At 37.9% G+C, this 26,317-nt stretch overlaps 1 protein-coding gene across 1 annotated transcript; it reads left to right on the forward strand.

The window, feature by feature from the left end:
• The first annotated feature begins 2,700 nt into the window (after positions 1-2,700).
• On the forward strand, positions 2,701-25,731 carry LOC131784188 (uncharacterized). Its single transcript, XM_066159906.1, has 17 exons — positions 2,701-2,890; positions 3,885-4,116; positions 4,331-4,534; positions 6,627-6,785; positions 7,825-7,978; positions 13,801-14,009; positions 14,712-14,931; positions 16,359-16,618; positions 16,816-16,978; positions 17,817-20,077; positions 20,763-20,808; positions 20,967-21,089; positions 21,688-21,795; positions 22,598-22,702; positions 22,960-23,202; positions 23,759-23,836; positions 24,483-25,731. Exons 2-17 carry the CDS (start codon positions 3,922-3,924, stop codon positions 24,674-24,676), a joined length of 4,722 nt encoding a protein of 1,573 aa, XP_066016003.1. The 5' UTR covers positions 2,701-2,890; positions 3,885-3,921; the 3' UTR covers positions 24,677-25,731.
• Positions 25,732-26,317: the final 586 nt, after the last annotated feature.

Consider the following 26,317-nt stretch of genomic DNA (forward strand, 5'->3'; position numbering starts at 1 on the left):
GCGCCAACCCGTCACGGGTTGTTAGGAGGGGAGGGCCACTAAAGACTATAAGTATATAATAGTGGATAGCGTTGAAGATGCGCTCTGATTTGCTACTGAAATTCTGGATATTCCTTTGCGAGCAACTCGCGCGGGATTTGCGCCCGAAAATTTCGTAATTGTTGTAGGAATGGGTGATTTATAATTATGTTTTTGCTTTATTTTATCTCACTCTTTCAGCATATACTATAACAACTATTCACCTCGGTGTCGATGACTAGCGGTGGATATTTATTCCCCACACTAGCTACTTCCACTTTGGTGAATAGTTCTCAAAATGCGTGTAACGGTTTTAAGTATAAGATAAGCTTAAAAGCTTATCGTATAGTCTATACCTAGCTAATTTTGGTCACTTTCCTTCCTTGATTTGACAATGAAAAACTAATTAGACTACATTTCGTACATGTACTTATGGAATTCTAACTGTCCTACGTTTATGGTATGGTCTTTGGCACGTCGACATGCGCAGTCCAATAAACTTTAATAGGAAATATCATTAAGAGCGAATCACAGTGTTTATAAGAAACGTTGCACTAGCTTATTTGATTCTGAGTTCCTTTTTTTAACAGCATCCACAAAACATGAGAAATAAATGCGGTTAGTCGTGAACTTCCAATGTCCCCCTTCAAAGGCCCATGCAATTTTGCGAAGATTTTGATTCAATGATGTTGTTTCTATGCAACGCTTTCCGGATAGTATTTGGAATGATGGGAAGCAGTACAAATGGAAGACAGAAATTGCAGATAACCTTTCTCTATGAAGCAACACCAATCGAATGAGGCGGTAACATTTCTTTACTTAATTGGCCTCATAGCGGATCTGCACATATAAATTACAAATGTAATGTCGACAGTGAAGAAATTATCGTGGTTTTAAAGGAATAAAGTATAGAGTCGCGTATTGTCGGTTGCCGCATGAATTCCTGGTACACTCAGTGTCTATACCCTTCTCAAGCCAAGACTCGAAAACGCATCTGCGTGGGATATACGTAAGATACACTTAAGTGTGTTAAACCAAAAAATACGGGAAAGTAACTCTTCATTACCTAGTTCGAGTTTAGGGATTCGAATTTGAGCATCATAGGGCGACAAAGATCACAGAACAAAAAGCCACCTTAACTGGATTATGCAAGATTTAAGACAGGCTCTGCATCTCTCCCCTCCACCTTCCCCAACCCATCGTGTGTGGTTTTATCTAAACGCAGGAAGGGTCTTGATAAGCAACCTGTTATTCAAAATCTTAAATGGGGGTATTCGGGACTTTTGTGAGTTGCTGGTCGTTAAAGCAGGAATTTAGGATGTTTGGCCAAGTTATGCTGTTGCAACAGGCATAATTGTGAGCTAAGAGTCCCAATTATAAGAGGGTGCATGAAAGTGTTTCACCGTTGAGGGGAAATTATATACAGCTAAGTCACCATCAGACAGCACGTCCAATCAAGCAAAGATGCTGAACGGTTCATAAAGCATACAGCATCTGACTTATCCTTTCTCCATCTTTATCCTCTGTCATTGTTTCCCTTCAGTGCAGAAAATTCTAATCAAATAAAACTGCAAAAGCGAAAGTCATATAAATTTAGCCGGAAATTAGTCAGAGCTCCTGATGCACATATTCACTAGAGTCTGCGTAAGTTTATAATGGATGATGGAGGTTGTTTCGGGGGCCGTGCTTGAAATATGATAAATGATGACGATGTCGTTGACGGATCTATGCCTATTTAAGCCACTATGGCCTGAAATGCTTTGTTCGGACGTTAATTCTTAATACGTAGTTGCGGAACGTTTTCGAGTGCATGAAATAAAACAAAGTTTTTATTGTGAATTTAAAATAACCCAAAGCATAGATGGGCTAGATACATAAATCCGGTTTTTTTTTTTAGGAGCGTTAGAAAATTTGAGTATTTTTAGAAGTTTTAAAGATTTTAGACGACAATGTGAAAATGCAGCGGATGACATGAAAACAAATTTACTTGGTTCTTAATCCACTGCTCATGAAATGTTAAACTCTGCAAACTGTTTATTGTCGCAATTGTTTGTTTAAAAGAGTGATATGTAAGGATAGAAAGCTATCGAATCACTTACATTGTCTAGTAAAAAATAAAAAATTCTGAATCAGTTTGAAGAGGCTTCCAGGAAATTTCATCACAGCAATCTCTCGTTTTATTCAAATTATGGTATCATTTCTAGAAAAAAATTGCGGTAAATTTTTTGAGAAAATTTCGAGGTTTTTGAGATTATAAAAAGTCACTACTCAAACTTACCATCTTTCTTATTCTATTTACAGAACGTGACGCTAACCACACATACGAATCCTAGCAGTATGCAGGACGCGTGTCATATATGAAATTCATAATGGGCCGTGCTCACCATGGAGTCTCTGTGGCTCAATGGTAGCGAATCAGAGTGCGGAATCCGAAGATCTGAGGTTGGATTTCTCAAGGGGATTCAGATCTTTTTCTTTGTCCCACGCTCGAGACAAGACGAAAAAACATCTTTCTCTAAAATGAGATTTATGTTTATTCCGGACTGAAAATTGGGCAAGTTTTCGGGATTTTTGTATCCAGGCCAAAGCATGTACATAGCAGTCTCCGTGATAACAATATGCAAAAGTTCCGTCATGCCTTGCGATCGCTAGGCCTCATTGTTGTCTAACCGAGCACTACATCGGCCATAGCGGAAGTACCTCTGGTTGCAACGCGCTCGATTCTCTCAAACATCTCGGCTCGAAATAAATCTATTTTCAATTAATCTAATTTACAAAAGGTTGTGGTTAGAAGCGATCGAAAGACGGGCTCTTCCAGCCTGTTTTAACAGACGATTTGTAGAGGAAACTACACGTATCAGCGGAGGCAATGGTAAGACACAAATATAATCGTCTTTTCGTCACAAAATTTCAATTTCGCCTTTAATAAGTAGGACAAAACCCAATCGACTTAAACAGGGAAATACACGAGTGGGTATGACATCAAGGTTATTTTTTATTGCACTATTTGATATGAATTAGTAGCAGCCGGCATGCATTAATTTTATCAAACTCCTCTAGTGATGGACAGTCAGACTTTCTTTGTTATTTGAGATACGTAAAGTGTAGATGGATGATTGTAACGTAGCGCCTGATCTTTCGAAAAGTTTGATTTTTTTTATTCCTTCGAACTTGATGACTATGAGATGAATAATGTACCAGTTGCTATTAGATAATCGGTTGTCTTAAAGAAATGTTGTAATTCACTCCGTGTGAACCTATATCGTAATTGCGCAATCAGCTTTCCACGGAAGCTCTCGAAAGCTCATAGACGAGTTTCTTCTCCGATATGAGTGATTCCTTCTTAATGAGAAAATATGAGATGATTGTGAGAAGCCTGTGTTTCTTATGTGAGTAATCGAAATATTAGCATAAAGATCATATGGAGCGTAGATTGAGTCCTTCGATCTAGCCGGCTTTGTTTCCTTGATTAATGTCTCAAACTCCGACTGGGTGGTTTTTATCTATACATTGTTTACTTTTAGGAACAGTAGCTGTTTAAGACTTCTTACGGCCTGGTGCAAAGTAAGGGAAATGGTTGGCTTTCCAAGAGAAAGTAAAATGCTATCAAACCCTGACTTAATTTCTACTCGGAAATGGCATATAACTTACGTGGAAACACATTCGCTTGAATTTTGAAATTGTCGACTGTATCTTGACATATCTTCTTCCGCTGGCTACTGTGGTTCAGGGTAAATTTTCAATGTTCGATGTTGAGTTTACTTTCCTATTGGTTGGTTTGTAAATTGTTTTCTTGGCCTACACGCTTGCCTTAGCATTATAAATTACAGGAACTTTCAACCTATTAGAGTACTTGTGATTTTCAGATCAGTTGAATCTCATTAGAGGTAAGCTGTCTTGGCAATGGAGAGTGAATTTGTGCCAGTATCGAGGGAGTTCAAAAGTCAAGTTATTGGAAGGGATGGAGCCGTTTTAAATACGATAAGACAAACCTCTAGGGCGAAAATCACCTCAACAGATGGAGACGAGGAAGGATTTATAATATTCGGGGATGCAGAACAGAGAGAAATAGCAAGGAAACTCATTCTGGAAAAGGTGGTAAGTTAAAAAAAACATCTGAAGACTATCCACTCTTGGATAAGCCTCGCTCTAATCACATAGAAGGTTACGACGGAATTTTTACAGTGTTTAATTGAAAAAAAAGACCCGTTCATCTAGCAGGCATCAATCAGGATTTATAAGCTTTCCCTGTATTTATTAAAATTCAATTTTATTTGCATGGAAGCTCAAAACTTCTACCATTTCTTCACAGGAGGAGATAGAGATTAATAATATTGAGGTAGTAGAAATTCCATCCGGATACACAGGTTTAATAATTGGTAGGCATGGAGCTAATCTTCGTGAGTTAAGCAACGAAACAGGAGCAGAAGTAACGCGGAAAGACGGAGAAGTGCGTATTACGAAGGGAACAAAGAAGCAAAGGATGCAAGTTAAACAGCTTATTGGAATAAGAATTGTGAGTAGTTTTTTAATATCAGTTCTGCAATATCGCAATGAGTACGTTTTTAGTCTCATCATGGGCATTTTGTTGTAAAGTATTATCCATAAAAACGTTTGCTTACATCAAAAGATATCGTGAAGTTTTTATATGAAATAATTCATATTTGTACTGCGGTTGTAGATGAAAGTGAAATATGATCATCGCAGTGAATTTTCCAATTTAAGCAATTGGAAAGAAGAAGCCTGAAAAAAAAATCAGGGCTTCAACGGGATTCGAACCCGTGACCTCCGCGATACCGGTGCGATGCTCTACCAACTGAGCTATGAAGCCACACATTGGGAGCGAGGTCAATTTATTGAGTTCATATCTTCCCGTGCAGTGAAATGATGTGAAGTTTTTATATGAAATAATTCATATTTGTACTGCGGTTGTAGATGAAAGTGAAATATGATCATCGCAGTGAATTTTCCAATTTAAGCAATTGGAAAGAAGAAGCCTGAAAAAAAAAATCAGGGCTTCAACGGGATTCGAACCCGTGACCTCCGCGATACCGGTGCGATGCTCTACCAACTGAGCTATGAAGCCACACATTGGGAGCGAGGTCAATTTATTGAGTTCATATCTTCCCGTGCAGTGAAATGATGTGAAGTTTTTATATGAAATAATTCATATTTGTACTGCGGTTGTAGATGAAAGTGAAATATGATCATCGCAGTGAATTTTCCAATTTAAGCAATTGGAAAGAAGAAGCCTGAAAAAAAAAAAAAAAAAAAAAAAAAAAAAAAAAACGGGTTCGAATCCCGTTGAAGCCCTGATTTTTTTTTTCAGGCTTCTTCTTTCCAATTGCTTAAATTGGAAAATTCACTGCGATGATCATATTTCACTTTCATCTACAACCGCAGTACAAATATGAATTATTTCATATAAAAACTTCACATCATTTCACTGCACGGGAAGATATGAACTCAATAAATTGACCTCGCTCCCAATGTGTGGCTTCATAGCTCAGTTGGTAGAGCATCGCACCGGTATCGCGGAGGTCACGGGTTCGAATCCCGTTGAAGCCCTGATTTTTTTTTTCAGGCTTCTTCTTTCCAATTGCTTAAATTGGAAAATTCACTGCGATGATCATATTTCACTTTCATCTACAACCGCAGTACAAATATGAATTATTTCATATAAAAACTTCACATCATTTCACTGCACGGGAAGATATGAACTCAATAAATTGACCTCGCTCCCAATGTGTGGCTTCATAGCTCAGTTGGTAGAGCATCGCACCGGTATCGCGGAGGTCACGGGTTCGAATCCCGTTGAAGCCCTGATTTTTTTCAGGCTTCTTCTTTCCAATTGCTTAAATTGGAAAATTCACTGCGATGATCATATTTCACTTTCATCTACAACCGCAGTACAAATATGAATTATTTCATATAAAAACTTCACATCATTTCACTGCACGGGAAGATATGAACTCAATAAATTGACCTCGCTCCCAATGTGTGGCTTCATAGCTCAGTTGGTAGAGCATCGCACCGGTATCGCGGAGGTCACGGGTTCGAATCCCGTTGAAGCCCTGATTTTTTTTTTCAGGCTTCTTCTTTCCAATTGCTTAAATTGGAAAATTCACTGCGATGATCATATTTCACTTTCATCTACAACCGCAGTACAAATATGAATTATTTCATATAAAAACTTCACATCATTTCACTGCACGGGAAGATATGAACTCAATAAATTGACCTCGCTCCCAATGTGTGGCTTCATAGCTCAGTTGGTAGAGCATCGCACCGGTATCGCGGAGGTCACGGGTTCGAATCCCGTTGAAGCCCTGATTTTTTTTTTCAGGCTTCTTCTTTCCAATTGCTTAAATTGGAAAATTCACTGCGATGATCATATTTCACTTTCATCAAAAGATATCATCAAGTTTCTCTTTTTCGTGCTGCACTTACTCCCAGGCTTGTGATGCTTGTTTTTTTGGCTTGGTAAAAGAATCTTTGCATGCTGTGGTCTGTAATGAAAAGGGGAGGTTTTGACATCCTGCCATCTACAGATGGGTTTTCCTGATCACAAAGATCTAGACAATTTCTAAAGAAGACTTCAATTTCAGGCTACAGCAAAACTGAGAGGGATGAGAAATGAATTTAACAATAACTGTGGCTTCATTGATGGCTGGAATCTCTCTGAAAACTGTAAATTGAAGTTGGTTTTGGTCCCTGGAAAAGAAGGGCAGTATCGACTGAGACCTTCAAGTGAAGAAGGCCAACAGGTATGTCGTCCTTTATATACTTATCGTTGGCAAAAACAATGACAACTTTGTGTTATATGACTTGACATGTTATGGGCTTGATATAAAACATTTTGGACAGGGTGAGGTAAACTTATCATGGTAGTGTGTTAGAGAGTTGAACTTGCAGGTTGATGATCGCGGGCTTAAGTTCTCTACCCTTCTTAATGAGTTCATTTTTGCGACTTTTGCACAGCCTGCCATTAAATATATGTAGACTAGGTGTTTTTCATTCTTTGAGGGTATTATTAAGTTTTGTTATGGAAAAAAGATATGTGGTGGAATCTCGTTTTTATTACCTTCCTTCTCCATGGCGCCAACTAAATGAAATGTAAGTTTAGGAAAGAGATCACACAATCGTAAATATTGAAAATCGATTGTACGCAAAAATCTGGTGTACAAAACCAGAGACCTAAAGCCTCAAAAATTCATATCGTTATCCACCATCAAACCAGCTCGCGAAGAAGGCCTCCTTAAAATCAATTTCTATCGGAATCAATCAAACGATCAATACATTTTATTTGCCATTTTCTTGTCGAAGTCTTCTTTTGCTTTTTGAGAATTAGCTCGATTTATATACAGTTCAATGTTTTTTCGATTAATCTACGGTCAGTGCTAAAAAGAGAACTTATATACAGTCTGAAAATAATCTCCTGGTCTCGTCAGCGGTTTCCCTTTCTCAATATGAAGTGTTGCCTGAAATGGTGAGGGTTAAAATTTAACGAAAGAAAAAGCTAATGAAGCTACAAATCCTCATCCAGAAACCTTTTTGACGTTAGTAATTAACGGAAAATATCCTCATTGAACATCCCGAATATAGCAATGCAATGCTGTTGTGACAGTCAGACCATGTCGAAGAAAAGCCTATTGTAAATCTAGATTTTTTGCTAGATCTTCATTATCCTCATGTAATCATAATTGATTTGAAGATTGGTAAAACAAATCTACTATGGTTGCCATCCAATTTTGTTGTATACCGATGTAAGCCGGGCTGGTAACTCTTGTACTCTTTTGTTACCAGAAATCTGTGAGCGATTCACGATATCTGTCTAAACTTCACGATGCTGTGTTGGAATCACTCTGTAAAATGAAAGGCCATGAAGAAGCAAATAATCCTTTAGAAGCTGATATTTGGTGTCATTTTGGATCGGCTGTGATCCGCGGACCTAGTGAAGGTAAGTGACCGGTAGGATATAAGAAAACGTGTCCCGGTTTCAAGTTTTAAAATATACCATACACATTTACACACATACATACCATACACAGCTACAAACTAACGATAATCTACTGAAAATCTTGTTTATACGAGAATAAAAATCACTTGCAAAGTGAATGAGCATTCAAGATTTATGGCAATTCCGTTGTGGTGTTCGCGATTTCAGCTTTCATTTGATAAGTTTTTGCCAAGTTTAAGCGTTTTAAGCTCTTGTTGTGGATTTTAACATGGACTCCATGGAAGTTTAAATTCAAGCTGAGGCAATAGTAATAAATTTATCGCGAGTAAACAAAAAAGCTTGAAGGTATTTGTATCAGTGAGGCCCCATTAAGGAGAGGGGGGGGGGGGGGGGTTGAGGATGTCTGAGTATCCCGTATCTCATTAATTTTTGCCCATAATATCCCGTATCCCGTTAATTCTTTTGGTTCGTATCCCTATAATGCCAGTTACCATGATGACGTCATTGAGCGTGAAATGTTGGGTACCTGATAACGAAAAACACATTTTCCTGAGGTGTTTTGTATTTCAAATAGAAATTAAGTGTAAATAAGACATCATATGTATCGATGGCATGCTCTTATGTAACATTCACATGATGTGACTTCAAAGCAATGAGTCACCGATCGAGAAATGGATTTTGCGAAATGGATTTTGGAATTCCTAGGAATAAAAGGTGTTCATTTTTACGGTAAATTCGGACTGGGAATTCCTAGGAATTCCTAAGAGTTCCCAATCATAACAACTCTGGTTCTAAAAACTTAGAAATTCCAAGAAATTCCAGAAATTCTAAGTTTATAGCCAACAGGACATGGAATTCCTAGGAATTCCAACTCAGAGCACCAATTCCTTTCCCTGAAAAGCTGTAAATCTAAAAAATTCCTAGGAATTTCTGGGAATGTTTAAGAAATACTGGGAATTTTAAGCAAAAATTTGAGGCTACTTATATAACATAAATACTAAAAAATTAAAAAATCCCAGCTAAAATTCAAGTATTCAATAAAATTTATTTACAAGCTTAATTAAGGTTTACGTGTAAAGTATTTTTGATTAATTATTAACATCAAAATGTAGGATGGATGAATGGATGGAATTTGGATGGAATTTGATTTATTTTTATTTTCTTGAAAACTTCATGCGGATTAATCCTCAATTACAGCTATTCATATAAAATAGTTCTAATCGATCATTAAATTTGGTTCGACACAAATTGTTAATAAAATCTGTTGATTCTTGTCCATAAAATACAATATCTTAAATTATATTTGTTGCAATAAATACTATCGGTCTAAAAATAGTCTTAAAATGAATCGTTTAATTTTGGATAATGATACAAATGGTATTAACCCTTGCGCTCCCAGAGACAGGTTTTGACTTGATTTTATTTGGTTGTAACTTATTTGGACAAAATTCTTGTGTGTGAACATTCAAATGTAAGCTGTCAAGCAGCACTTTCATGTTTTACTCTTTGTTTTTGTTTATTCTGCACATTGAAATTCAAAGATTTCTTCTCAAATTTTGACCTAGCACTCTTGGGAGTGAAGGGGTTAATTACACTTAAATATAATTGATTTTTCAATTCAAATCTTATAGTAACTGTAACAATAAATTAGAATGAAGTTATCCTAAACTGCAGACTTAGCTGCTGTTTCTCTTTTTTTCCCTGGGCTCACAGTGAGTTGGCCTTGAATGAAGTTGTCTACAAGAAGCTTGACCATTTTGTATCTGGACTCCATGACACCTGAATATGAAAAAAAAAATATAAGTATATTAAAAGCTTAGGCAAGGCCCTAGATAGCTATAAGGAAAAGGGCATTCATTGGAATCTCAATTTAACAAAGTGCACTGGGATTGGGAAATCTCTGTTATATTGAATGACTTTTATATTAGAGTTAGTACATCTCTCTCATAGATTTTACTAAAAAAAGGGCTGAATACATTATTTTGTTTTTACCAAGGAGGGATTTTTTACGTAATGAGGTTTGTTTAATCACAGATTGTATCATGAATCATGAATGTTCCCAAACGTGACTGAAGTAGTCTTGAAACCTTACTGATAGATGTATTTCATTGTAAAGCATAAGCTTAAGAAACTGCGGCATGTAAGTGACCGTTTTAGTTGCACCGAGCATTATGTAAGCTTAATTCAAGCCGTTATATCTATTCTTTGATAAGATTTTGATCGCGTAACGAATATCAAAATTTTTACTCACTACAAACTGTCAAGATGGTAGCTTTAGAAATGGCCACTCGACCCTTGTTTGTACCAGTCAATATGTCAACTGTTGTCCCTTCTTTTAACTTCACGGCGCCAACGACTTTCTTTTCTTTTACAACACTCACGCTGTTCTCGTTTTCCCATTGGACCACAATAAAACCTATCTTTAGAGATGTTATATTTGGCAAAATAGTTGAGAAAAGAAATAACTTAATAAACAAGCGATCAACCGATGAAAATTACATTCAAAGATGAGCGCCAAGTGGAGTCTTCTTTGTTTCCGATCACGGGCATGATCACGCGGATCTTTTAGGACTTGTCACTGGCTAGCATAGTGAATCCACTGACTTGCCGATAGCAGTGTCAAGAGAAGCGCACAATTTTATTCTGACCTCTCCGACCGGTTCTCTGCTTCTGGACGATGGATACCTTGCACCCATGTTCTGACGGTTATATAAATAATGATGTGAGCTCACTCTATGTAGAAATAATCGACAAGAATCGATCGTACTACAAATGCGCGATTTGTGGCTGAAAGTTGTCGAGGAAACAAAGACTCGAAACCCACTTGAGTTGTGTTAATGGCAAAGGTGAGAAATAACACAAGCCAATCACAGTTTTGAATGCGATTGCAAATTGTCTTTTACACTCATTTTTATAGAAGAAGGATACCACATTAGGAAGTATAAGAGATACATAGATGATCCCAGTGTGCCAGTACCTAAATCAACAAAGCTTGACCGTAGCAAGCGTTTAGCAACACGTTCCAACATTCGATTCCTCAGTCAGTCGTTTCCGCTGAACTTAAAGCAGTGGTGACAACACAGTAAAGTCCGTCTCATAAAGGAGAAGCATTTGTACAAGATACAGAAGCAACTATATGCGATTACAGAGGTGCGTTGGAACTCTGGTCCACAAATGGTTATGCACTGTCCGAGATATAAAACAATTTTGTTGATAGCTGATGGACAGAGAAGAACAACAAGTAAACTTTAGAGCTGTTATTATTGAAGTGTGACTTGCACTTTTCATTTGTATATAAAGAGGGACTTGTATTTTGCACTAAAAATAAAAAGAAGTAATTTTTTTGGGAGATCCAGTGATTGGGACATTCAAGAAATTAAGTTTTGAAAGGAAACTCGGTTTTTACTTCTCACTACTAACAAGTCTTGTTTTAAAAGTATTTTCAGATCAGGGTTTCAAATGAGGTAAATTGAAGAAGTCATTTAAAAGGTGTTTTTTCTCAAAGGGAACAGTGACTACCTCTGTCTTGTCTGCATGCCAAATGTTTGCGAAGTGTGTGGATGACCCACAAGTATTGGAACTCTTACAAAAATGTGTTGTAAGAATGAACACCGCAAAACAAATTACAGCAATCAGTTACGAAAGCAGAGCAAAAAACTGAAAAAAAAAAAACAGCAACAACAATCATGAAAAAAGAAAGATTAATTAGGTGTTGAATTTGTTTGTCTAAGGCATGAAATTTCTGCTAAAAATAATGTCAACAAAAAGTCTCTAACAAAGGCAACCAGTAATGTAGGGAAGTAACTTATGTTCATAACTATCAAAGTTTCTTAAGTGTAGATAACGGTGTAATTATTATTACACATGTGGAAGTTGTGTACCAGAGAAAAAGCTAACGAATGTTTGATGGTTTTTTCACATCTGTAATCATGAGACGGCATCACAATAAAAATATTTTATGATCATGGAATCCAAGAGTCCTTTGAGGTTAGAAAGCAAATCTGTGATATGAGTACATTGGATTAATTGGCAATTTGCATTTAACATAATTGACTGCTGCTTCATGAGAAAATTCATATTAATGTAGAGATTTACTAAAACTTAGTTTGAATAATAAGTTCCATGATCTTTAAGTTATAAACGTATACATATATGTATATCTCTTGTATATAATTAAGAATTTTTGAGAATTCCTAGGAATTCCCAGAAAACTGGGAATTCAGTTCGCAAGGGATATTGGCACCTAATGCCAAAATTGACAATATTTGATGGCAAAATGTAAAAAATCGCATTTGAAAGCATTATTTGCACCTTCTATATTGACTAATAAACTTATTTTGTTATTGGAACTTCGATCTTCGATATTCCAGAATCTTTTTTTAAATATCCCGTATCCCTATAATTTTTACCCAAATATCCTGTATTCCGATGACCCCTGATAGGGCCTCATCAGTGCACACGGCTGGATGTTGCCGCTTTTGTCGTGGTGTGGTCTAATTATGTTATTAAAGAATTAAGAACTAAGTTCTAATAATTGAAATAAATTTCACCTCTTGAAACTCTACACCTGACCTCTATTTCACTAAAAAGCCTCCAGAACTTATCAAAACTGCTTCCTAGGCTTAGAAACTTAAAAAAAACTTTCCGTACAGATCATCAGGTCGCAATCGTAGTGGTAGGACTATTTGGCCACAAAAATCGCGTTTTCTGCGTCCTTGTTGAAGTATTCTTTAGTAGCACTTTGTAATTTGTGCCTTCATCTTACATATTTCTTTTTCAGCTCGTTTTCTTTACAATTTCTGCTAAGTTTCTTCGTGTTATTGCTTTCAACGATAAGTTAGTAACAGCTTCGCCTTTTCGGCCGATATTTCATTTTCTTTCCGGCTCTTTTTTTATCGGTTTATCTCTTTTTATCGGCTCGCTTTATCGCACTTTTTTTTTCATGAGAATTAGTGACTTGATCATAAAACGATATTAAATTTATCATTCTCTCTCGCCTCGTGCGACTCTTACACTTCTTTCGTTTCGTTTAGAAAAAAAAACAACAACAACTAACTGACGTCAGCATACAACCTGCGCGCAAATGGAGCGAGCAAATTAACCAATCAAAGGGCGCGCTTTTGTAATGCTATTTTATAAAAGTTCTTTTTGATAATTTTACTCACATTTCACTTTTGTCTATGTTTTCCTTTTTTTTATTGGTATATGAAGGTCACATTTTACTGCGTATTGCAATCGTATAATTCCGGGCGAGTTTCATCGGAAATTACAAGGGTGATTTCAGACCACAATTGCACGACACAAAGTTTAATTACCACTTTATTACATCTTCTTTGAAATCGCCAAATTTAGTCCCTCGAGCGCAGGTTGTTTTGGTCTTTATTTAATTGATCCAGTTTTGAGTTGGTTTTTAAAAAGTTGCAAAGTTTTCTCTCATTTTCCCACAGTTTGGATTGGTTTCTTTAAACAAGCCCTGCATCTGATTGTTGTTGCGTTTTAATTGAGTTATATCATTTGCAGAGAAAGATGCAATCAAGAGCATAAAATGGTGTGATTCATAAACAAATCGCGCTGACAATCAGATTGGCAAGGATCACCAGTGGTTTCACTTGAAATGGATGTAATAAAGTGTGATGTTATTGTCAAGCGCTTAGCGATATTTAAGTATAGAATAATTGTTATTTTTATGATCATCATTATTAACTAATAAAACGCAGTACATTTCTTTCTCCTTACATATCCAAGCATTCGAAACCAATATGTTCAAATTTGTGATTATTAAAAATACAAACTAAGCTCAAATAAGCTCTTTTTCCCATCAGGAGAGTGGAGTATAGATGATGCAACAACAAGGTTAGAATATTCTGCCGATGGAAATTATTGGAAGGTTGCATTTCAAGAAGGCGTGGATTTCATAGCAGATTTATTCAAGAAATATTTCTATCAAAATACAGAGAAAGAATATCGTGATTACTCCGCGAGATTTGACTTAACATTCGTTACTCCATGTAGTCATCAACTGAGATGCAAGGTAAGTTAACTTTCAAGGGTCTGATTACATGGGCGGTGGCTCGCTCAAATTTATTAACAAGCCTGGCTAATTTCCTACAAAATCGGTGGCTCATATGATGCTACTGATAAAGCAATTCATTCGAAAAGTCGAATGAACTAAGGTCTTCCTATCGTTGAACATTATGGGTAGTGTAGAAGATGTTTCTCTGCACAGTAAGAGCATCAAAAGAAAGCTGAACCAAACCTTAAAGGGCCGGTTTTTTACAATAGGTCTAACCCAAACTGCGGTTATACGGAAGCAGCGGGCCTCAGGGATTCTCTTACTGAGGGAACGTTGATTTCATCGAATAAAAGTCCCGTTTTACTATTAGCTTTCGGCTCTCTTTACACTGTTCACAAATGTAAATGTTCAGATAAAAGATTCGGCTACTTTGAAGATGGCTTAGAATGCAGTTTTGTTAAACAACGGCTAAACTTTGTGAACATAACTGGCCTTAATAATTTTGAATAAGCACTGACTAAACCAGGTTGCCTCATGTCAAAACGATAAAACCTTGGAGTAAGTTAACTTAATTATATTATCATATGTCCATTAATGTTAAATATCTACTTATTGAGCCACAGCAACTATAAAACAAACCATTTCGAATGGGAAAGCTTAAAGAATCAATTATTAGTTTAAAGAATGATTTTCCAAAAGCTTTTCATACATTCTGTTCAGGTCTGGGTAGAAAATAAGGATGCTAAGGAGAAGCTGGAAGATATCCCATCCCCAGCCACTTTCGTCAGGAACATTATGGAAGAGATTCACTTTACCGATGAATCCACGCGGTCACGAAGTCGAGGCTGGGTGGTTCTCCCATCACGGAGATATTTGCGAGCCAATATTTTGTTTCCCGGGTGCGAGTTTGATTGTAGACTCATAATCAACAAACATGAAGGTATTTTCGTTGCGTAATTACATTAAAAAAATGTTAAGTCTATAAATCATCTTTTACTAATGAATGAGTTTACTAATGAATGAGTTTTGCACAGATTTCTGGGATCGCCACGGGCAAACACTGCAACTCACTAGAAGGAAATGTATGGCGAAAGGTTGTTCCGACGTACCAAAAAAAACGAGAGATTTGGGTAGTGCCGATACGAGGGAAGTTTAAGTTTTTCTTTGCCAAGGAATAACTCAACAAAGCTTTTTCAGTTGTTTAGACACGTTTTAAGTCTACTTCTAGCTTTTTACATGGCTTGGTAATACAAAAGAGCGCTACAAAAGCTACCTCGAGGCAGCAGGAGATTGAAATGGCGTGCATAATGTGGTACATTATAGTGATAAAACACCTACACTATTTCTTTGTTGTGAACAATTTGAACGAATCAGCATTGATAATCGGCTCAAAACTGAACCCTTTCTTCTGCGGCGATGAGTGACACAAATTGGTCTCTTAAGGAGCGATGCACAACTGATGATATGTCCACAGTTTCTGTCGGAGTTCCCATGAACTTGCTTTTCCTGACAAGATCCTTCAAGGAGTTCGAGAAGAAAAGTTGCGGCTCATAAGACCTTTGGATTTTTCTCAAACAAAATATCTCTTTACCTTGGGATTTCCTCATTTTTTTCATCGCCTATTTCATCCTTTCAGAATGCAACAGTTCGGTAAAATAATTTTCACCTCCGCTGACAACGACATCTTTCCTTTGAGGAGATATATTTTCAAACGTCGTAATTTGTCTATTAAATACGTTAACAAGTGTGAAAACAGGCTCGTATCAACATTATCTTCATCCATTAATAAATAAAATTGCGGCGAAAAAACCATAATATGTCGTCAAAATCGCTTTTTTGGACGTCCAACAACCTTTCGCCATGCGTTCCTTTCTAGCGAGTTACAATGTTTGCCCCGTGGCGATCCCAGAAATCTGTGCTCAAACGCAAGGATCCGATTACTTGCAACTCACTCATTCTAAAATACCTTGCATTCTTGGAATCCACACTGAATCAAGAAAAATAAAGACTCTAATTGATCCGAGCTTTGCACATTTTATTTCATCTCAGAGAAAGTCAATTTTCTTCAATTACGTATTTAAAAAACGAATATGCAGTTTTTTTTCTTTCCACTCACCAGATATGTTGGGAGATACATTTTAGCAGTTTGTTTACATTACCACAAAATTTAAAACATAAATATACTCTTTTAAATACATTTTTTGTCCTTATTTAAGTACAACAGTCAGGGTTTAGGAATCAGAATGATCGTGACATCATGACCTCTGCGATTTTGTTCGAAAAGGTCTCAAAAGACGGCCTGCTGATGGAAAATAAAAGATTGATTAGCCTCTTAAAAAATTTCTTGCTCGGTGAATATTTTAACAGGAAGGGCCAACAAGGTAGATTATGCGCCCGAAGAAGAAGTAATACGTATGTTAGCAAGATATCTCTCTGGGCTGACTTTTACCGATGATGACCCGTTTGGCCTACGACTCCCTGAGAAGGAGATGCCTAGGGGATTTCATTTGACTCACATGCGGCTTGCCAAACGAAATGTGTACACGTCTAAACCCGGTTTCAGTGTCATCCTGTCTAGAGAAAAATCTTGGAGCGCTGATGTGAAAGATGGAACATTCAGAGAATCGGTATAGACTCTGCTTCATTTTTCCCCGTAATTAATGATTTCCATAATTTTTGCCATACTCTCTTGATTCACTCCTGAAATATTTTGACAACTTTGAATCTCTACCCTCATACCCTATTATAGGCATGGCTTGATTACCACAACCCCAACTCAAATCAAGGTTATATTACGATTTCTTTCCACTTCTTTTTTTGGTAGACTGATGTACACCTACATTGCGAAGAGTGGGACAAGCTGCTCAGTGGTGGGCAGTGGCAACCAGAGAATTTAGTGAGAAAGCTACCAGAGTTTCTCGAGTTTGTCAAGGAAGTTCAATGCTTTGTTGTTGCTGCCTTAAAGAGCAATGGAGTAGAAAGAAAAGGTAAAATTGATGAAAAGCCACGGACATCAAGGCATGGGCGATGGGATTGTTGTAAATTTTCAGTATGTCTAAATGAGGTGGAACTGAAAGTGACACATAGACGTGCTTCGTTATAAAGAGGAATCTATGGCTAATGGAACGAGGAATAGAAGAATTACATTTAAACAATGGGGGCTTTTTCCCAAGGCATTGCTTGCCTGAGAATCTCGGGGGACGCAAAGTGAGCATTGCCATGGCATGCAGTTGTGATCATATTGTGAAAAATTATTTGAATAATGTTGAGGAGTGCATCGATGCTCACACTGAGGCAATATTTCAAAAATCAAGTATACCTAACGTTATATATCTATAATCTGCAATAGACAGTGTACACCTCAATGTACAAATAGGACAAATCCAAGAAAGGTTTCTGTTTTCCAAAGGTACCAAATGTGTATGTATTCTTAGCTCTAAAACGCCTGAACTGAAACTATTCCTTTTGACATAAATCCATCTTGTTGTTGTTTCTGTTGTTTTTTTAACCTCTTTCACTGCTTTTGAACCCAGTTATCTGATACACATAAGTATATTAAAAACGGTTTTGATTAAGTCTGTTTTTTTTTGTACCTTGCCAGTTATTTTGTCGTAAATAAGTATGAGCTAGTATGAGTTAGAAGGAGCCTATTATTTCAACCCGTTGTGGTTTCTCGTGGGCTTCTTTGCACTTTTATTATATCGCTCCTAACATCTCAATTTCATTAATGGTTATAAAAGTACAGCTTGGAAATAGATTGTTTTAATAAGTTGGCGGGTTCACATTGCATAACTAAACTACGAGTATCATTTCCGTTTGTTGCAGTTCCTCCAGCGATTCGTGCTCGAGGTCCTCTAGCTTTGGCAACCTACTTAAATGCTTTAGCCGATGGTCAGGCTTGCGTCAAGAGAGTGCCTCTGATGATAGTTGGACAAGATCGGTCTGGTAAAACCAGCGTGAAGAAGTCCTTGAAGGGGATTTGCTTCAACCCTGATGAAGATAGCACATTGGGAATTGAGATCGATCGTTATCATTTTAAAGTAACCACTGAAGTATGGAAGACAGGAGAAAAAGACGAGGACACCAACACTGATACTACAGTTATTTCATTTGAGCATAATGCAGCACGGTGGGTTGCAGACAAATTGACGACGCATGAAAAAATTGCTGAAGTCAAAAGAACAAGTTCAGCCGAGTCAGCTGGCTATGATTTTGAAGTATTTGACGCCCCAGAGAAAAGTGAACCCCATGAGATTCCAAGTTATGCAGACCTTCTAGAATCATCTAGAAAACCAGCAAAAACCAATACCACCAACGATGAACCGCATCTACCAACGAGGGAAGTACGAAGTCCTACAGAATTAGAACCAGATGAAGATTTGCTTACCACCACGCTGGAAAAATTGCCAGATTTCGACGATGTTGCGAAGTTACTTCCCCAGCTCTTTCGAGACAACTGGGAAGATGATAAAGAAGACATCTATTCAATGATATGGGACTTCGCTGGACAGTCAGTGTATTACGTGACGCACCCCCTCTTTCTCACAAGAAGAGCAATCTACTTTTTGGTCTATGACTTGAGCAGAAATCCAAGAGACAAAGCCACATCATTAGTGAAGCAGGGAGTTTATAGAAAAATTGAAGATAAATGTAATCTGAAAACGAACTTAGATTACTTAGACTTTTGGATGAGTTCTTTGGCTGCCTTAGGGAGTGATTGCCAACAAGTGGACCGCGAAAATTTAGTGTCATTGAAGAAATTTCCTGCCGTTTTTTTGGTGTGCACACATGCTGATCAGCCCTATTGCGATCGTAATCCATTTGAACTAGCCAATGAAATATTTGGCGACTTAAGGAACAAGCCATATGGTGCCCACTTGTTTGACGTGTTTTGTGTCGATAACACAAAGTCAGGCACTGAATCCGAATGTAAAGAAATCATGCGCTTAAGAAAGGACGTACATGACGTTTCTAAAGAGTTACCACACGTAACCGAGGCTATTCCGATCAAGTGGTTGAAATACGAAAAGGCATTTCGCGTCCTTAAGGAAAAGGATCACAAGTTCATCTCCCTCTCGACAGCGAAAAAAATCGCTTCGAAGATTTGTAACATTAACGACAACGAAGTACAGACAGTGCTTACCTTTTTGCACGATCTGCGAGTTTTGGTTCATTTTGACGACTCTCCAGAATTGAGTGAGTTAGTTACTTTGGATATTCAGTGGTTGATTGACGTGTTCAAGAATGTAATAACTGTCAGGGCCTATCACGAAGAGAGACACTTTGCTCGTCTTTGGGAAAAACTGGAGAAAAAAGGAATCTTGGAAGAAAACCTCCTCAAACATGTTTGGAACTCTTTGGTTCCTCAGAAAAAAACCCACGGAAGTCTTATTGCGATTATGGAAAAATTCAGCTTGATGTGTTCTTGGCCATCATCAGATGACTTGTGCAACAAACATTACTTGGTGCCATCGATGTTGCAAACACTTCCACCAAAGCAGATAAGTGATCTAGTAGACTCTGCCCAACTCCCCTCTCTTTTTCTCAAATTTGATACAGGTCGGGTCCCGCCTGGCTTATTTCCCCGATTTGTGCTGGAATTTTTTCAGTGGTGTAGAAAGGAATTTCCCGGCGTGGATCTGCCCAAAACCTATAAAAATTTTGCCAGATTCCACATCTTTCCGAATCAAGGTCTCTCCCTGGTTCTCCTTTGCCACTCTTCCACAATTGAGGTGGTTGTCCTCAGTGTAAAAATTGCAACTGATGTGGTCGACGTGGACTCAATTCGAGCTTTTCGTAACCAGCTAACCTCGATCATTGATCGGGTGTGGAAAAAATTCTTCTGGGTGAAGAACATCAGATGCGAAGTGAGTTACCTTTGTCCTGTTTGTTCCTATGGACGCGTGGCAAGCTTCTGCCCACAACATCACGAGGAAAGTTGTAAGCAAGAGGAATGCCTTCATTTCATTCCAGAGTCAGATTTAAGCAATGAAAAGCAGGCCGTGTGTACCAACTCTGTAACTGCTTTGGATAACAGGATTCATGCCGAACAGTTTGCTCCTTGGATTTCTTCTAGTAAGGAAAAGGTAAGAAAAAGGTTTTTTCCTGGCATGATTTAGTAACACACTTGATTAGCTGGTACGTTTGGGCAGTAAGATTATTACTATCATTCGTTGTCAAATTCTCGGCAATTCTAAATACAAGCAAAGAGAGAACTGATCGTGTATGGTAATGCATCTATAATATTTTACAAAAACAGAGAGAATTGTTGAATTGTTGGTGATTATAACGTTCTTTCTTTCTAAAATATTTATGTCAGTATAACTTAGATTGCCTTGCCAAAACCATCAAGAGATACCAAAATATCCCCCTTAGCATTGCCATGATCGATAATTTTTACGTGGTTACCTTATAATATGTTAAACGGCGAATAGCAAATATTTGCTGCTTTTACGTGTGAACGCAATGTGATCTGGACTTTTATAAAAATTTTTAAGTAATTGAAAGTGTTTCTCGAAGCCCTTTTTGCCTTTATGCCGAGGAGATTTGCCTGAGTCTTTTTTGAAGGTCATTTGATGTCAGGTCACATTAAGCCTGGCCTTTTTACGGAGTATCACGCTCCCCTCTGGATACACGACTGGCTGATTGGGCAATTATTCGTTTTCATTCGTTCGCACTGATTTCGCCGAAATGAATGGGAACGAATGAAAACGGCTCAATTCACCCATAAGAGCCCATATTGGCGACTTTTTTTATTATTTTCATCAACAGCATATAGCGACTCATCAACGTGAAGGGGGGCCTCAATTTGGGAAAGGTTAGCCACCACTTTTATCTCTCGATTACACACTTCGTGTCAGTCGATTTGTTTCAACGATGAGAGACGTTTCTTTCCACAGTTATTCTGTAGTTTCGTATTTTAAGCTTACCATAAACGATTCCTATCGTCCAATCAAATTTTTTTCTTTGAAATAGGTATCTCAGATGGATATCAGAGGAAATCACCTGTGTTGCCAAGCGAAGCTGTGGCAGCACTTCAGCTACAACGACTAAGTGTAGACGTTGAAAGTGACAAGTTGCTAGTTCCTTTTGCACAAGGTCAGTTTCTTCCTTTTTGCTTGTTTTACCTTTGCTCATTTCATATTATTGTTCATTTTTCGTATTTTATAATTTCTGTTTACTTACAAGGGGCTTGAATGCATCCTTTTCTACGAGGGATGCTAAGGATTATGATAGAACTGATGGGGTTAATTTCTCGAGAGAATATGCGCCAGCGTGAACAACAGATAAAAATTAAACGTCCATTCCACCTCAGTGGTTCATAATTGCCAGGGCTCGTCACTGTAGAGCACTTCTAGGGTAAATATTGTTACTACTTATCTTAGATGGGCTACTGATTCATCACAGGTATCCCTCCCCCCGGCATTTCGCTGGCACTAATAAATACTTAGGCGAGGGAGGGAGTCCAATGGGGAGAAATTGACCTTCTCAACATAACAAGCCGGGCAGGGCTCGAGCCCGGACCACTCGATCCAGATTACAGAGCGTGGACCCTTAGCACACCGTATCTCAGAGTACATTGAACATCGCCTAGACAAGCACGATCTTTGACTTATCTTCCTTTCCTTTTATTTCCTTTTTTCAGTGTTGAGCACTTTCATCACTCAAAATTTTTTTGTTTGTAATTCTTTCCTAGGTGGAAACGAGGAGACATCAATGATACCTTGCAAATCTGTAACATCCGTTCAGCTACAACCACAAGTAGGCGTTGAAAGCGACGGAAAACTGGTTCCTTTTGCACAAAGTAAGTCTCTATTCATCTTTTCTCGGTTGTAAAATTGTTTCATCCTCAGCGCACTCAAAGGTGTGTTATTATATACATACTTGAGATTTACTCCCCGTTTTCTTAACCCGCCTTAAAAATTCTGGTAGGCAATCAGAGCAGCGATATGGCTTTCTTACACGTGCGTAAAGCGTTCGTCCAATCAGGAGAGACTTGTCAAATCATACCACTGATTTCATTCAATTTTCACCATCAATTTTAACTCGTCCTCGTCTTCAGCAGAAGCACATAAGCAACAAACTCATAAACGGATGAAATGCGTTTTTGTCTCCTCAGACGACGACGACAGTCCACCTTTTGACATAGAAAGAACCAGCCGCGTTGAAAAACTAAATACTTATTTTTGTTCAGCTTTTCCTCCTTTTTATTCAGTATATTACCGAATGAATACTTGCGAAAAACTAATTCGTTGTTATGAAATTGTCATGCTGTAAGCTTAGTTAATTCAATTCAGCATTTTATTTTATTATTTCAAGCCTTGATTTAACTTGAAGGCACCTTTTCGTAAGTTGCCTAGAAAGCCTTCAGAACTACATGGATACTTGTACAAGCGATTTAATAAATCACCTTGAATTTCAAGAAAGTTTTTATTTAATAAACAAACTGACTCACCCGCTCGCAAAGCCTTGCTTGTTCGTTTTGTGAAAACAAGCTCGTGCGTAAATATCGCACGTCATCGCTTTTCATGAAAATGATTCATTAACTTAGTGAGAGTCCAGAATCGTTACTCACCATAACACCTTCGTTTGCAACACTCCTACAGGAAATTGTCAAATTCAGACATCCGCTGCAAATCAACTAGAACCTGCCTATTCACGGCGAGATGCATTGCAGGGGAGCGATGGGACGCTGGTCCCTTTTTCACAAGGTAACTCGGCTTTTCTTTCTACCATTTTGGTTGTTTGATTTAAGTTGAGTGTAACGTGCAATACCCTCGTTGCTTAGTTTAAGTTGAGTGCAGGGTGCGTTACCCCCGTTGCCGATCATTCATAGTTTTCCTTCCATTTCTGTATCAGGTTGCCCCTTTTTCTCTCATGTTCATTACCTTTTTTGGTCATTACCTTTTACCTTTTTTTTTTTGAGGCACATTTTGTTTATCGCTGTCGTTGTTTTTCGATATTTTAGGGAATGGATACGAATCTCTTGTTTTGCCTCACAAAGTTAGCGAATCTCTCCAGTTAACATCGGACCCCCCAAAAGAGGTTATAGATAAATTGCTTCACAATCTACAACTTGATGATGCCTCACTGGAAGATCCGAAACCTGAAACTGAGAAATGGATCCGTTGCCTCACGAGGAACGCTAAAGATCGTGGCAGGACTGATGTTGTTAAGTATTTAAGAGAAATCATGCCAGCAGGGACAGCAGGTAAGCAAGCTGGAATGGTGAGTGGTTCTGAAACGCGTTTTCGTACGGAATTAAGACACAAGAAAAGCCTGAAAAAGTCGTTCATTCTTCATTCTGAACGAAAATTGGATAGAACATATCCAGAAAACGGTTCTGATTTCGTTTTGCATGTAATACAGAGAAATAACTTCGCCACTTGAAATTTCAACCAAAACTTTCAAAACTGCTGAGCAAAGTTAAACGCACATCTGTAAGTTGAGGGTGTCGATGGGGTGATGACCTTTACGGCTTACTATTAAAATTTCGGAAAAAAATTTACGGCTAACAGTTAACTTTTTTCCGCTTCGGTAAAATAAACATATTTTAAGGTTAACCTTTTTTAATTATTAAAGGCAAGAGAAAATAAACAGGTTATTATCTCTTGTAACCGGTTAAGAGCGGCCAATTCTCCACCTTACGGCTGATTCACGGCCAACTGATAACTCCACTGAGACCCTCTAAGTTTAGTTTCAGACCACCAGCCCGCGATCTGCATTTGAAATGTACTTTTCATATATACTGCTGTTCTTTATTCCAGGTCCAATGCTACGCGACACACTCCTTGTTCAAGATATTCCAAAGACTCAGCTAAAAGAGCTGACAGTTACTCTCAGCGGTGAGGCTTTGTAGCAAAGAATTAAGATATTTTTATATAATAATAATAATAATAATAAGTGTTTCAAATCATAAGCATTTAAATAAAACTCCTTTTCCTTCCCTCTTTCCTTCGTTTCCCTCTCTCTTCTACTGACTTATTTACCCTCACTCACTCATGCATTTACACTCTCCTCACCACTATCTTCATATTCCCGGAAATAATTCCCATACCCTTCCACCTTCTCTGGATGGAAGATATCCTCCCCACTGAGGAGCCTGTGAGCAACGTCTCTTTATTGGATCTAGTGGACCTATCGTTCACTTAAATGATTTTGTTCATATTAGTTACAATTAAGATGGTTTCGTTAAAACTGAAAAAGAAAGAAAAGGAAAAGTCATAAAAAAGGACAGGGCAGGACGGGAGAGGGGTGAGAAATAGAGCAGAGATAAACGAAAAGTCGCACTCACCTTTGTGTTGCTTTTTTTAATGACTAATCTGTCTTATGCGAAAAAAAAGTGCTTAACGAAAACAAAATGTTCAGTAATGTTCTCGCATCGGAAACATTAGCCAGGTGTTTTAAAATATTGAGCAGAAATTTGCAAGGGAAAAGGTCGAGGGCAGATAGCAATATGTTTTGAACATACTTCGATGCTTATTTTTGTAGGTCGAGACGATTGGGAGCTATTTGCTGAGAAACTGGGACTGACCCCTGCGGAGATACGTTTTTTGGACAAGCGCACGATGAACCAAGTGTTGGAAGTTTTGACTTTCGCTGCAAAAAAATATCTCATAACTGTTGGAGATCTTTATGACGTTTTGAAAGACTGTGGGCTACCTGTCATTGCCGACATTCTTTGAAACCGGTAGTTATCTTCCACTTTGACGGATCTGGTAGCAACTGATTCAACCATCAAGTAATTGAACGGATTGCAAATTTTACTCCGTTTAATGCCGCCCTCGATTAGAAGCCGCTAATTTAGGAGAAGAACTCAGAACAGAGGGGATCGTTAAAGAGAAACACCTTAAACATGCTTGGAGTCCTTTGATTGCTCTGATAAAAACGCACAAAAACCTGAAGCGATTTTTGAGACATTCGGCTTGTTGCGACCGGTACAATAAACGCATGATATGTGCAACAAGCGTATTTGGTGCCATTTATGCTGCAAACGAATTCGCCTGAACATATTAGATATCTCGTTGAATCTACACAAAGTACCTCTTTTTTTCGGGTCTCTTCAGGTTCGGGTCTCTTCAGGCTGTTTTACAGCTAGCCAACCTTGCATTAAAATTCTCTTTACGGTATAGATGACAATTTCCTCGTCTAGCACCATCTAAATTTTAATCATTGCCTCACTAGATTTTACATTTTACCGTATCAAGGCCTCCTAATGTTTCTCCACTGCCGCTCTTCTGTGATTGAGATTATTATACCGAAAGGAAAGGGATATCGATACGGATGGCATGACCTAAATCTAAGCTTTTTAGAGCCAGCAAACCTTGATGATAGACTACGTGTGGTGTTATTATGAGTGAAATCTATTAGATATGAGGTGTTTCCTATGTCCATTCTGTTCTCATGGACGCGTAGTCAGCTTCTTCACACAACATCAAAAAGAAAATTATAGCATGAGAAATGCCTCCACTTCATTTCAGAGTCAGATTTACGAAACAAAGCGTAAGGCACAAGTTGTATTTAATTTCTATGTTTGTTAGGTTTTCGTTTTTTTTTGTGTTGTTTTGGTTTATTTAGGGCTGGAAGAATTACAATACAATTTCTTGACAATGGACAAAATATATTTGTCTAGAGGGCTCAGTACTATTTTGTACTTTGTCCTATTTTAAGACTCGTTTCTATTCATGTAATCATTATTTTTTTTTACAAACCATTAAATGTTCTTGACGGACACATTTTCATCAAATCGTAAGCAGTCATATTTTAGTAGGGAGACTTGCGATTTCAACTCGGTTCAGCCTACAACAAATACAAATTGGAAATATGCAGACAAGAATTTTAAAACCTCCCTCTAAATAAGAAAAAAATAGCTACTCTAAAACCTAGATAGTGAGGGAGTTGGGGTCATCTAAATAGCAAAGGCTAATGCATAATTGAACGAATTAAACTAATGAAATGTCACGCAAGAAAGGTACCAATCGGCAGTCGTTTTTGAGAGGTGTGGTTTGAAGGTTTCTTTTGCCTCCCTTCCCCCCCTCCCCTTCGTCTTGAAAACTGACCGAAATACCCCTAGGTACAAGGTTCGAAATTATCGTTTAAGATCCGGGCATATCATCGGCGATGGCGAAAGTTTCTCCGGTTGCTTTAAAGCTCGATTCTCTCGAAAATCACGGCTTTGAATAACACAATCGAATTTCCTGTCACTAAGAGGTGTCAATAAGAAAGTGCACATGGGTTTAGAATACCCCAGCTGTATTCCCTTCGCGGTATTTGGCATGCATCATGGCAACAGCTATCTACCGTCTCCTTTCTGTTGTGATATTTAG

The sequence above is a fragment of the Pocillopora verrucosa genome, chromosome 13 (assembly GCF_036669915.1).
Source record: "Pocillopora verrucosa isolate sample1 chromosome 13, ASM3666991v2, whole genome shotgun sequence".
In the NCBI taxonomy this organism is placed as follows: Eukaryota; Metazoa; Cnidaria; class Anthozoa; order Scleractinia; family Pocilloporidae; genus Pocillopora; species Pocillopora verrucosa.

Excerpts from the sequence above, each read along its gene's own strand:
- LOC131784188 (XM_066159906.1), top strand. The coding sequence starts at position 3,922 with ATGGAGAGTGAATTTGTGCCAGTATCGAGGGAGTTCAAAAGTCAAGTT. Across the intron at positions 7,979-13,800 it reads GATCCGCGGACCTAGTGAAG|GAGAGTGGAGTATAGATGAT; the intron begins GTAAGTGACCGG and ends TTTTCCCATCAG. Across the intron at positions 21,090-21,687 it reads GCTAGTTCCTTTTGCACAAG|GTGGAAACGAGGAGACATCA; the intron begins GTCAGTTTCTTC and ends ATTCTTTCCTAG.